Source organism: Wyeomyia smithii, chromosome 3, assembly GCF_029784165.1.
Source record: "Wyeomyia smithii strain HCP4-BCI-WySm-NY-G18 chromosome 3, ASM2978416v1, whole genome shotgun sequence".
NCBI classification, from domain to species: Eukaryota; Metazoa; Arthropoda; class Insecta; order Diptera; family Culicidae; genus Wyeomyia; species Wyeomyia smithii.
Window position 1 is genome coordinate 253,324,060 of NC_073696.1, and position 14,461 is coordinate 253,338,520.

At 38.0% G+C, this 14,461-nt stretch overlaps 1 protein-coding gene across 7 annotated transcripts in view; it reads left to right on the forward strand.

Annotated features, from left to right (window-relative positions):
* The first annotated feature begins 478 nt into the window (after nucleotides 1–478).
* The window catches only part of LOC129726489 (F-BAR domain only protein 2), a 46,832-nt gene continuing 32,849 nt past the window's right edge, over nucleotides 479–14,461 (forward strand). For 2 of the 7 annotated variants that reach the window (XM_055683252.1, XM_055683261.1), the window contains exons 1-2: nucleotides 483–762; nucleotides 8,859–9,272. In XM_055683252.1, coding sequence (XP_055539227.1) covers nucleotides 9,243–9,272 — 30 coding nt within the window. In that variant the 5' untranslated portion in view covers nucleotides 483–762; nucleotides 8,859–9,242. Of the gene's footprint in view, nucleotides 763–8,858; nucleotides 9,273–14,461 lie in introns of all 7 variants that reach the window. The other 5 variants (XM_055683257.1, XM_055683254.1, XM_055683255.1 and 2 more) reach the window with 5 other exon arrangements.

Below are 14,461 nucleotides of genomic sequence, written 5' to 3' on the forward strand. Positions count from 1 at the left end.
GTACAGATGAAAAAGATGTTTGTAGCTCCCAGTACAGATGAAAATGTGGCAACATTGGTGTTAGTAATCGACGCAGGTAATCGAATAATTCGACTATTCAGTGGGAGATAATCGATGACAAAATATTCGATTATTACACGCTCTAATCGATTAATCGATTAACCGAGCGATTACCGGACATCACTACCCGTAACAGGGTTTTGTTCACTTCACTCTGATTTCACCGTGAAGTGACTCCCGTAATAAGCACCATTAAGTTTGGCGAAGGTGGCGAATGGAAAAGTTTTTTTGTGAAGCAACATCCATGAGCAGATTATTACGAAATAATAGGACAGTACTGTACTCGACGATTGTCGACGTAGCCGCTGTCAAACATTGGGCAATGAATGAAACAAACATTGCCGTCTCGTTTCTGCGCATGCATTTTTCATCCTTTTCATCTTTTCATCATCTCGACGAAATTCCGTCATTGTGTTCTTGGACGTTCCTTCAATCGGTTCGGTTTACTCATTGGTACTCCCGCAATTGCAAGTGCTTAACGGTACACGACGGGGCACTTTTTTTTGTTCTTCCTGCCTTCCCCGATTGCCCTTTGCTTGGCAATGGCCATTCGCAAGTGATTAGTGATGTGTAATCCTGCTGTCCTAGTTTGACGGGGCGTCGCGAATTTGGACTATCTTTTCGCGTGCCACTTGGTGTACGTACGTACGTAAGTCGAAACGAGTTTCTGTCCGCTCCCCGGGGCAGGACGCCACCTCGAAGGTAGTGTTCGTTTTTCACCTAGCACCTAGGTTTGGAAGTTGCAATTGAGAAGTGAAAAAGATAATTATTCTTGGAGCGGGGAAAAATGTTTCGATCACAGGTGACCTACCTGTGTAAGGTTTTTTTACGGACGTGCGATATTCGAATCAATATTTCCGTGACGGCACTGAATAAAATGTCAGAACAGTTACCGTTCTCCGTCGTCGGCGCGATCGTCGCGGTTGTGTAACAATGGAGGAAATTGAATAATTTATCGCATATTTTGGAGGAGGATGTTCGCCGACAAACCAAGAGTTGATGTGCTGGCTGTTAAAGCAAGTGAATGTACCAGTGTCCGTGTATGTGTGTGCGTGTTTGTATGTGTGTGCTGGGCGCTCCCCGTACTGTTTTTTTTTTCTCTGCCGTTCTGTTAGCTGCCTAGCCTGAGCTGTTGTTCATTTGATCGGGGAGCGAGTTTTATTGGATGTGGCTGAGCAAGCAGAGAATGCTGGAAAAATAACACTTGATCATCCGGTTGTTGGAATTAATTGTACACACCAGTACAAAGACCCCTCCCCGGGCCCGTGCCAAAGGTTTCCTACGCGGATGGGTCAGTCAGTACAAGAAAACCATGGTACGGTAGGGAATAGGGCGAGGAGAAGCGCGATGAACAAATCAATTTATAATATTTTGTGAAAAAGAAAATAATGAAAACTTTAGTGTTTGTGCTAGTTTGCATTTTTTTGCAGCTCATTTGAAATAAGTTTACGCAATTGCTATTAGTTTGCAAGGAAACTACTAAAAAGTTGTGTTCTTGTAAAGCTCTTCTTGAAAATCAGTGCGAGGAACGACCCAAGAGTTTAATTTTGTTGTATCCATTATGTATTCATTCATACGGAAAAAATACATGAAATGATCTATATAAACCCACAATTATGGTTCGCAGCTAAAGCAAAAAGACGAATGTTAAACATGAAGTGAATATAATTAGGTAATATTCTTCAGATTAAGGTTCAGAAAAAATCACTTTTCTGTTTCTCACACAGCCTGCGGAATTTATGGGAAAACTCCGCAGCAGCTGCGGCAGCAGCTGATAAACCGTAGGCCAGCGTCAGTCCAACGCAGACGGTTTCACTGCATGCCCGTTGCTGTTTGTTTAAGAAAAGAAATCAACAAGTACCGCAGCAGCAAGAGATAAGAGTTTCGTTTTCTGTAATACAGCACTATGAACCATGTTTTTGCGTCCGCAGGAGCATGTGAACTATGAGATGCTGGGCATTTGCCACCAAGATACAAACGACTAGGAGAAATAATGCAGGGTTTTTGCTGATAAAAACAGAAGATATTTTGCTTGTCCAGCACCGCACGGTACGGGCCGATGTTATCTTGCCAACGTTAATCTTGCTTTTAAATTTTGTTGGATACGAATTACGTCAATAGTGAGCCACAGTATTCGGCTGAAACGTTTCCGAATTTTCGAAGCAAGAAATATATCAAGTGATTTGCTAACTCACCATTACGGAGTTTTGGTCTCAAAATTGCCTTATGGTCCGGCGTTTACTTTCTCATGAACGCTGAATCTGTTCAAGTGGACAGCTTTTAAAGTCTGAGAACAGAAAAAAATCACTGAATCAGATCAGATGAATTAGGTTGAAGAGAGAGAGAGAGAGAGAGCAGTTCGAAACTTCAAGCAATTTTGCCATTATTTTAATCATTTTTGACACCGTTCATCAGTGCTGATAAAAGTCATTTTCCCCAGCAAAATTCTTCGAAAATTACAGCCAATCATTTTCAATTTTCCCTTCCAATGATCGCAGCATTCTTTCATATACACTAGATTTTCGTCCTAGTAACGTGCTGTTATACTCAGATGAAATAGATCGCGCGCATCGTTCACGGTTACGGAATAAAATTTGACGACAAATCCAACCAAATGATCTTCACTTCAAAGCGAAAAAGAAAAACAAACAGTTCTCTCAACCAAAATGAACCTCACCGAAACACTTTTCCACTGACACTGACCGATGCCTTGACAATCTTCGTTAACTGATAAACTGATTTTGTTGTCTTGCTTCCATCGCATGAAATATAATGAGGTGTTTTGACAGTTCACTTCCATGCAAAAAGCGGGAAGGGAGAACTCTGAAAGGATTGTAAAAAAATAACGTTTATGGATGCTTTTTTTCACTTTCACTCAAGAGTGTCAACAAATATCAACCCTGCCGTTCATTGTCTTAATGAAACAGCAGTGTTTACTTCGGCATATAAGGTCTTTTTTGAGTCTTCATCCTTAAATTTTTCCAATAAGGTCACACATTGTTCTTCCTTTCGTGCGATAGTCGGTGAATACTTTTTGCGCATTCCAGAATACAGATGTCATGACATTTTTTGTCGTATTTTTAGTTTGTCACTTTGTATTGTCACCCAAAATTTAATTGCTCACGAACCAATCGTACAATTGCTGTAAAATTTTAACATGTATCGCTCGATTCAAACAGAGCTTAAACTGGAAAAAAGAAAGATTATAGAACTGTGACCATTCTTGTGAATTTCGGTGCCTCTTCAGAGATTCAAAGTTTTCCAGTGGGCAAACGTAAAAGCGCCAGTTTTACCTTTTAGTAAAAGGTATCACATGCAAACCTTATTCTCTACATCATTTCAAAGTTTGCTTGAGCGCAGTTTGTAACCGATTAGAAATCGTGTCATCAAACTGCCCACGAACTATCTGGGTAGTCAATCACCTCATACCCTAGTTCTGCGAGCCTTCAAAGAAGTTCGTCTACAACTAAGGACCATAATAAGGGTGAAAGCACTCCTCCTTGAGGACATCCCTTTATCGATTTGATATTTAATTTCGCACCTCCAACATCAGCAGAGATTTTCCGATCTTCTAGCATCGCCATTGTCTATTCAATAATGCAGTTATCCAGGTCCCTTGCTCAAATTACTAAACCAATTAAGCTTATCGAATGCTCCTTATATATCATGAAAAGCCTTCAAACCTATAAATTTGACTTGAATCGATTTCTCGATTTTGCTAACTAGCGATTGTAGCGCCGTTATTGCCTATAAATGATTGGTAAGCCGATTAGTTTTTACTCAAGGGAAATTTCACCCAGCTTGTTGACATGATAAAGTCGTCCAATTTTTTTCCATAGTCTTCAAAAGAACAGAGGAAAGAGATAGGTCTAAAGGCTTTGGGAGTCGTTTTGTCTCTTTTTCCTACTTTTGAAATAAAGACAACTCGAACCTGTTTCTAGGTTTATGGTATGTAACTCATGATAACATTGGCTCGGAAGAGCTCGGTCTGCTAGTAAATTAGAGCTTCTTTTCGCTATGAGAGTAATACTGGGAAGCTTCCGTCCTTTCCAGTAGATTTGTAAGGTTGCTCTACTATACCGAGCCTTTTCCATCCTAACAATATCGCCTAATTACAATTCCCTGGAGAGAACTATCATACGTTACTCAGACCAGTTTTATTATAAGAGAGATTTATTTTTGTTAGGAGGCTGAAGAAACGTCTAAACGTCCACGTCTAAGTCTTGTACTTCAGCAGATATATGCAGTATTGACCCTGGAAAATAGGTTCACATAATTAGCGATTTAACGCCAAACTAATAACGACCCTATGACTTCTGGATTTGAACTTCAGAACTAGAAAAATTATGATAGATTTAATTTTTCGCCAAGGCTGATATACACAGGAGACTGTTTTCGTGCGGTATTTGCGGTGGCGTCAAGAAGAATACAGCTGGTTAAAAACTTTCAGCAGCATCTAGTAGATTGCTTACTGTCAAGAAAATGCATATGGGTCATTCCATGTCAAGTGTCCGAAGAAATGCATCGACCATCTCCGATTTCGACCAAAATTTGTGAGTTGATGTATTTTGGGCCCGAATTTATAAGTACAAAGTGCTGTACCGATTGTTGGACCCCTCGGCCAATGGGACTGTCTCCACTTTTTGCGAATTTAGCAAAACACCTTTTTTATTTTGTGAATATCTCGGGACCCTGTAGAGCTACAGGTGATATTGACATATCATTTTGAAGGGTTTTAGATGTAGAATCGAACTGCGTGTTAAAATTTTTTCTGCAGTATTGCCAACATTGCATTTTTTTCGATTCACAACTTAATTCGCAATTTTCTCGAAATACCCCTCCTTCGATTTTAATTTTGATCACGCCAATGTGTTTAGCAAACGATTTTACATAGGAATCACTTATTAGCAAAAAAAAAACAAAACGTCGCGTTCCAGAGATACAGCATTTTCAAAATTGCAAGATTTTGGATTTTGTCTATGCACGAAAGCACTTCTATATAAATTGCTGCCATCTTAATGGTATCCTAGCAGGCGTTTGTGTTGTCGAAGAGATGTTCCTTATAGGAGCATCCGTCCTTTTCTGGAAGAGAGGGCTCATGCAAATGAAACTCAAAGAACTATTCGGGTAAATGGAACCAAATTTGGCATGTGGAGGTTTTTGGAAGCAAAAAATATTTTCATGGTGGCTCAACACCCCTCCCACTTCTGGATGGGAAGGCTATTATACATATCAAACACAAATTTCTATGGTGGTTTGACACTCCCTGGAAGAGGAGGGAGGTCTCCCACGCAAACTTAACAGATATTTCAACCAGGTTTTCCAAAAAACAGCCTAAAATGATAGGGTCAATGCACAGGAGCCATTTTGTAATCCAAGATGGCGTCTTCCGGTTTCTGAAGAACAGCGAAAAATGACTAAATACCACCCAATATGGGTATGTCTGGAATCGTAATGATGCACTGAAGTCACAAATCGACCTCAGACAACATTTTAAATTGTAAGATGGCAACTTCCGGTTTGTGGAAAACAGCCAAAATGGCCGATTTCCATCCGATATGAATACCTCTGGAATATTCAGGTGTCTGGCAAACAGCTGAAAATGACCGAATACGATTCAACATGAATGTTTCCGGAGCTAGAATGACACCCGGAGGTCAGGAATTGATTTCACATGCCATTTTGAAATCTAAGATGGCAACTTCCGGTTTCTGAAAAACAGCGAAAAATGACCAAATACTACCCAATATGGGTATTTTCCGAAATCGTGATGATGCACTGAAGCCACAAATCGAGCTCAGACAACATTTTGAATTGCAGGATAGCGACTTCCGGTGTCTGGAACACAGCCGAAAATGACCAAATACCACCCAATATGAGTTTTTCTGTGACCAGAATGACGCTCAGAGGCCAGACATTGTCTCCAAATGTCTCTTTGAAATCCAAGATGGCGACTTCCGGTTTCTGGAAAATAGCCGAAAATGACCAAATATTACCCAATATGGGTATTTTCGAAATTGTTATGATGCACTGAAGCCACAAATCGACTTCCGACATTATTTTGAATTGTAGAAAGGCCACTTCCGGTTTCTGGAACACAGCCGAAAAAAACAAATATCACCCAATATGGGTGTTTCTTTAACCAGAATGACGCTCAGAGGCCAGAAATTGTCTCCAAATATCATTACTTGGCCGGGATGGGGAATTTTGCGAAAAGGCGTGGTCACGCAAAGTGAGAAGAGAAAATATCCAAACTTGCAATCGACAACTTATGACACAAAGATTTTTTTATTTTATGGAAATGTGTGCGTCATCACAAAATTATGACTGTGTACATCCTGTTGGAAAATCAGCAAGATCTGAAGTGAATATACTGTAGACCCAAGACTAAACCTTGGAAAATTGAGAGTTAGCAATTTTGTAATCGAACTCTCAAGCCAAACGACGAAAATTGAATTTTCATTGATTCATGACACCTTTCTGTTAAAACTGAATTTCCCGAGAAGATTACTCATCTTAGAAAGCGAATTAGTGCGGATCAAACGTCAATTCACAATTTTACAAAGCCGTCTAATGGTATTATTTTTTTGAACAGAAAGTTTCTTTAACACGGCTCAATACCAAATAAAAAAACACAAAGTAAATTTTCTATTGGCATTCTTGTAGTTCGTAGTTATACTGGTTCCTTGTTGGAAGGATTTAAGTGGTTGATAAAGGGCCACATTTGATGAAATAAACTCTTCTACGCATATACCCTAACATTAATCTACTCAGAGTATTCAACTTTGAAACCAGTCTAACTTTAAGGTATACCACTTAGAGCAACGTTGTTTTATTTGAAATCTGAGATAACTTTCTATTAGATGCATCTTTTACATGTCTCTATGAATGTACAAATAGCATTCTAAAAGCAAAAATATTTAAAAGTACCCAATACTGTTACAATACACAATAACGTATTTTGATATTTTCTAACAGAAAAACGCTAGTAGATAATATTATTGTTTTTTTTTTAGCTTGAATTAAACTTCGATGGGTATCGATGTTTTGCCATTTTGGGTTTTTCATTCAAATAGAGAAGTGCAGTTGAGTAAATTGGTGAAAATTTTGAGAATACGACCACGACATTCTCCGCATGTTGCAAGAAACACTTCTCGCATTAATTTGCTGCAGAAGAGTGCATTCGTGACAAGTTTTCAGACCATTGTCATATAGGTTATACCATTGACATTGTGTTTAGGTTTTACAGAAGTTAATTTTTTCAGTAGCTAAATGTTTTGGAGCGCATTTATCTGTACGTTTGAAATATTAATTGTTAACAGGGAAAAACCAGGGAGAAACGGTAATTTGAAATTAGAAATCCATGATTGGTGTTTCGTTGATTTCGACAAGGTCAACTAACAAGGTAATACATTTAGAGTTTTTTGATAATTTGATACAAATTTCATACCTGGAATTCAATGTATTTGATGAGAAATGGCTGAGTTATAAGCGTTATAAGAGTTATACCTGGCAACTCTTTCTGGAATTTTGGGACACTCCCAAGAGTAATATTTTTAAAATAAAAGTTGAAGTTAATCAAATAATCTGGATCCCGATTAATGCAACATGGACATTTGCTTTCAAGCTCGGACTGAAATCCAGGATTATAGAATAAATTGATGAAGTCTCACAGAGGCGCTATGTATGACCAGTTAAATACGATCTGTTGTAGCCTTCATGACCGATTCAAAAAAATTAATAACCACCATAAAATTGTCCTCAGTGGGTTTCTTCAAGAGGTAAACTTGAAGGTTAATAATGAGTCCAGGTAGTTTTATTACGCTCTGTTACAACTAGCAACAGGTCCATTTGACGTTTAATTGCTGTGGTTATTTTTATGTTGTACCATCGTGCAATTCATTGCGTTCGATGGGGATAGTACTGAAAGATTAGAACTATACTAGATCTTCTTGGCACAATAAGTTTTGTAGTGCATGTTGAGACTGTAGTGTATTATAGGTTATGTAAAAGTTGTAACGTCCAAGTCTAAATGAATTTTGAGCTTAACATTTATCAATTATCAAATTTATCAAATTAGACGCCATATTTGTAGCAATATTCCCACAGCTCCGGTCGTACGTTCCGCACTGGTTTTCCGAAAGCCGTAGACACCCTGACTAGCATGTCAGTCAGCCAGTCAGCAACACACGTAAGCACAAACTCAGCAGCGGTAGATCACATGAATCTAAAAAATCAAAAAACCTTTTTCAATCTACCCGGTATAATAAACCTACGTGTGGCTTATCGAAAAACCGAATTTATTTGGTGGTGTGTCACTTTTTATGGCTAATTCCAGCTTAGGCGCTGAGCTTTTTGTCGTGAGCGCACACGCCCGGTTAGAAGAAGACGCGTTGCTGTGAGAATTTGAACGAAGAAAAAAATCGTAAAAAATCAAAAACGTTGAATAACCCGCTGCTGCTGCTGCGGTGTGGCCACAAGTGGAGAAGGCGCCGGCTAGGGCAGGGATCGTGCTTGGTGGTGTGTGCGTGAGTGTGTAGCGTGATGAGCATGTTATTGCGGTGCTGTCGAAAAATAATATAATGGATTACCGCATCACGACGCCGCCCGTCCTGTTGTTACTGGTTGTCTTTTGGAAGCTGAGTAGCGTCGTCGTTGTGTGCAATTAGTATTCATCGCGAATTCAGTGTGCTTCACGGTCTAATGCTCTGCTGACCAGGCAGGCAGGCAGGCAGCATCAAACAAGAGTCGCCAAGAATCGAACGGGAAATAATTTTTTTGCTTTTTTTTTCGGTTAGTATCACTAGTGTAAAGGATATGGGCGGATTGTGTGAATAGTGGAAGAGCCGTTACAAGTCGCGTTCAGTGTGGAAATGAGAAGAAAGTACACGCGTCAAGAGTGCATATCAGTAACAAAGTCATGCAGTCGAGTGCAGAAGCGAATGCATCAGCAGCAACGGCGGCCAAAGCCGTCAGTCAGTAAGCGGCCGGTTGTTTTGACCCAACTGTGATAGTGTGGTGCCGAACGGCGGAACGGAAGTGATTGATAGAGTGAAACGAAGAAAGCGCAGCAGTTTTTAGGCAGTTTGTGTGTTTGAGACACGGTCAAGATTGATCACATACGAACGACGTAACAACATTATTAGCTGCGGGGTAAACTGTGACTGCCGCCCAAAGGCAAGATGACGGTGGATTTTAACGATTATTTTTGGGTGAGTGGCGTCCGCTTCGATGTACGCTTTAGCCTAATTGGGTTATAAGTTGCTAGCCCGCGTGGTCTTGAATAGATTTTGGTAGTTGTTTGGTATTGGTGTTGCTGTTGAATCTACGTTTAGTTTTAATCGCTTTGGTGTTTTTTTTTTTTGCTAGTAGCATAGTAGCCTATTTGTTTTAAGTTTCTTTCTCACCTAATATAAAAATTTATTCTGAAAATTGAAAATCAAACAAAATGTTACCGAGGCGTAAACGTGTCGACATTTTCCTTGAGAAACTCTCTATGCAAAGGTTTCTAGCAAAGACATAAAATTTAGAGCTGAGATAAAATTACAATTGCATGATAAACTAACTGTGTTCTGCTCGAACGGTCTATATTTGGAGTACCTATATCTTTTGAATGTGGTTAATCATATCACAGTGTTGGCCAATAAGAACAAACATGTATTCGTACACAAATTAAACCCCCTTCCCTTTATGTAACAATAAGTAACGTTTAGTATGACTCCCCTCTCCTTCAATTCCACAATTATAATTAATTCCCTCTCCCTCAAGTTTTACTAACAGTTACGTAACTGTCTCAACGATAGGTACGTTGCGTAGTTCAACCAATAGTCAACTCGAGAACTATATTCGAATTGTTGTTTATTGCATGACATAAACGTTTGGCGATAGGTCTCAAATGTTTCGTCTTCTCGAAAAAAATCCCCATAAAAAATTCCTGTAGCTTCTTTCCTGAAGCCTTGTATAGTCACAAAATTCCATTTCAAAACAGACATTCGCTTCAACCTTCCAGGGTTGCATAGTCTGAAATATATTTTCGCCGAATCAAGTGCTGATATTAGACACCTTGTTTCCCGTGAGATTCAAAGATCCTTTCTTTCTCATGCCAAAAATGAGTTGTTTTATACCAATCGCTTATTTCAATTATTCTGTTTGTTGCTGGAGAACTACAAATAACTCACAAAAAACCGTATTTTCATGAAAAACTGAAATTTTGTATATTGAAATATGTATCTCAAAAATTGATGCATTTAGAGAGTTAGTCGCCAAAAGCTTTATGATTCGAAAGCTATTAGAAGCATATTGCATCTCTGGAATTTGATTATTTTCAAAAATGTTGAAATTGAAGAATAATTCTTTGAAACCTAACTTTTAAGAAAAAAAAGTTTTACGTTTGTCTGTCCAGGGTTGTTTATGAAAAGTTTGAGAATAATGTCAAGCTTCAATCAAAATTATTTCAAGGGAAAAATTTAATACTTTTTTATTTAAGGGGTAATATCCACCAAATGCTCAAAAAACAAAGCTTTTTTCATGATTTTTTCAGAGGACATTTGAGATGTAAGGTATATAAATAATATATCATTGGATTAAGCAACTCTTGGAGGACAGAAAAAAAAATTCATTACTATTTTTTACAAAATGGCGGGTGTGCTGCGATTGCCGTGAACCGCTTTTTTTAAAAGTTCTTCCGCGGCGAGCAGTAGAAGTCGTGCCCAACGCCACCTATAACCAAAACAAAAAATTTTTCATTATCTACATAAGTTTCGCCAGTAAAGTACACATGATTATATTTTTAGAATTTTTCTTCGCCAAATGGCATCGGTTTGGAAAAGAATTCTTTTTCGACGAAAAAAACCGATTTAATTGTTTATAACTTTTGTTGTTGTTAATCAATCGCTAAAATCGTGTGTACTTCACTAGATAATTGAATGAAGAAGCTACAGTTAAAATTTCAAGTCAATCGGATGTAAACTTTTTCAGTTCTACTGCTCACCAATTTTGAAAACATGGTTTTGAGAAAAACGCGTTAAAGTTTCAAAATGCCCCTAATTTTTTTTTTACCTTTCAGCCCCTAATATTTTTTTTACCTTCAGTCAGCTATTCATGCGCCGTAAAATTGTTCTTCCTGGGCTTTATTTTCATCTTCTTCCTCTTTTGTTATCTGATGTAAGCAAGGATGGAAAAACTCGTATCGCATAACAATCATTCGGGTATCATTTCTGAACGTGCTATTTATAAGCTTTCGACCCTAGCAAACCATCGCTATTAAAAGTTACACATTCTCACGCATGCAGGAGACAACTTAGAGCAAAGAAATATATGGTGCTTTCACCGTGATATACCACGATGATTCTTGGTGATTTCAAGTATCACATGCTAATGCACCATGCTACAATTTCCGTTAGCACTGATGATACCTGCTTGCTCCGGTAAGCAAACAATTGAACGCAATCTAACGTTCATTTGGATTCATAATTCTGTATCACTGGCGATAATATCTCAAAGATTCTCGCGATAATGTTGAATGCAAGTGAACTTGGATACAAAAAATACTATCGTGTTTGAATCATTCAGTCTCCTTCTATGGTATTCGGAACTCTTAGAAGCGAAAAACAATCAGCAGCGTTTCTATGGAAAACTTGTACGCGAGTGGAAATAGTTGAACGATAACTGATGAATCAAAGAACACATTTGCATGAAATATTGCTAGTGAGTGAACTTTTCCATGCTTGGATGTAAGGCTACGCCTAGCCTCTTTCGCGATATCAGACATGCGATGCTCAGCGACTTTGACGCGGTTGGCGTCCGATCCCATGCAAAACTCAAACTTGTCACTCATATTTAAGTACTTTTGAATATAACTCACAGTAAAAAAGTAAGGAAAAACTCAAACAAAGAACGCACACAACGAGAATGGCTGATCGACTAAACAAAGGGGAATTGTGAGTAAACACGTGCTGTAGAGACGCTATAACGGTCGAAACTTGATGCAGCGACCTCTATACTTCAAATTTGAAACATTATAACGATCAAAGGTAACTTACGTTAGTTTACAAAACCTCTAAATAAAAAGAAAAACGAGCATGGCCAAAATTTAAGCCAACAAAGAAAAATGACAAGAAATTTTTTTTGGTGGATATTACCCCTAATGCATAATTTAGTGTTTGTTTTCCAATTTTCTCAAATTAAATTTAAAATAGCTTGAACATAAATGCATTCATGAAATTGTTTTTTATAAGCTTTCGATGTGAAATTACTTTTTCAATTGTTCAAAATCATTGGATAATAAATAATTTGAAATTTTTTCAGAATTTTTTCAAAAACATGATCTATCAAAAAAAATTCAGTTTATCAATTGGAGAAAAAAACCCTTCCAAACAATACAGGAGATCATTGCATCGTAAAGACCTCAATAAATTTTCATAAAAAAAATAATTTTTTTTCCTCTAAATCGTTTATTTGACATTACAACAACCGTAAAAAAATTAGCAGACATCGGAAATAAAAAGAGTTGTTCATCGTTACGTGATATATTATGGGAGAGGAGTCATACTGAACGTTAGTTATTGTTACTTAGGGGGGTTAGACTTTTAGCATAACGTTATTTGTGTACGACGTCTCAGCTATTCGTAACATCACTTGCATTATATGGTAGCAAATAGCAGAGAGTGCAGCACTTTCAGCCACGCAGCAGTTTATTCCGCTGTGCGTGTTACATATTGCAGATGTGCGGCTGGGGGAATTGTGGGGAAAGGTCGCTTTTCACGCGGCTTTTTTTACGCGGATTCCGGAATTAACACGGTATTTTTTTTTGCGCGGATTTCGGTTTCTCTTTACTCGGATTGTAGAATTTACGCGGGTTTTTTTTTACGCAGGTTCCGGAATTTACGCGGTTTTTTACGCGGATTCCGGAATTTACGCGTTTTTTTTTACGCGGCACGTATCCCCCATGTCAAAAGCGACTTTAGTGTGCCTGAAGTGAGGTGACAAAAAATAGCTTCATGAAATAAGACTGACAGTGAAGTGAAAATTAAAATAGGACAAATGAAATGAGTTTCCTAGCTCAAAAATCCCAGAAAGTCACCTTTTTCCGAAAATTTATTTTTCGAGATAAAACCAGATCTCGATGTTTTATGCATTTCTAAGACACTTGGGATCTAAGCCAAATTTAGTTTTTTTCATCAACCGCCGTATCTTCTTTGCCATTTACTTCTTGCAATAAATTTTCGTTGGAGATTAGAAAATTGATCTGTCTTGTAATTGAGAAATAAATCCAATATTTTTTGTCATAGGATTACAAATCAATCGATGTCAAGACTTATCCCATCTTCGTGAAATCATTTCACCGTTCAAAACGTTCGAGAAACAATTCTACGCGACCTTACATTTTCAGTGATATGACACTTATAATAACCCAGATTTTACAGCAGATGTTATTTTGCGACGTTATTTTCACTCTACGTGAGTCCCGAAATGAAGCTGTATTCACTTCACTCTTAACAAGATGTCGAAGTTCTGAAGATTTGAAGAAAACAATTTTCAATTTCGACAATTTAATTAATTTTTGTCTGTATATACAATACAGGTCGGACTCAATTATCCGGAGGTATGATTATTTGGGCTTGATACGGTGGAAATCAGGAGCGACTCGTGGCTTTTGAACCTACCTGTTCTACTGCAAATTCTGAAAATCGCATTTCAGAATTTCGCAATTCATTTTTCAGGGAAATCAAGGAAATTTTTAACCGAGAGGCGATTCTTTTTTAAATGACTCTCTAGCGCAAAAACTTGATTTTCTAGCATAAAAAGCTAATTCTGGACCACTGGGGTTCGGTTTCATATCCAATTGAATACTTTTTTCACTGGGATTTCAGAGTTGCGTTAATCTACGTTGCCCTTTTTTGTGCCGAATGCTGAAAAATATCAGGGAAATTAATGTTATATTTCAGGGAATATCAGGAAAAATCAGGGAATTTGATTTTTAAAACTTTTTCGCCACCCTGAAATTATTCTAATCGTGACTTTTATGAAGTAAAACTAATAACTAATGAAATATAGATATAAATTTAGATTTGAAACTTATTTTTTGCTTCGCGTCCCCTTCTGTAATGCACAGGTTGCACCTACGGACGAATCGCCCCTGATGGAAATGGTTTGATTATCGTTTAAACGTTTATGACGTTTGCCTTTTTGTCAGTTCCGTCTGAATGAGAAAAATGTATGTGAAAATCGGTTCGATTATCTGAAGAATTCGATTATCCGGAGCGAAATGTTTTTCAAAACTCCGGATAATCTCGATTATTCGACCCGCATGTTCACGAGTCAAAAAAGTGAAACTTCGACCGTTTTGAGGCTTCACGACCCGAAGTTTGGTTCAGCTTAATTTTTGCCTAGGGACATTTTT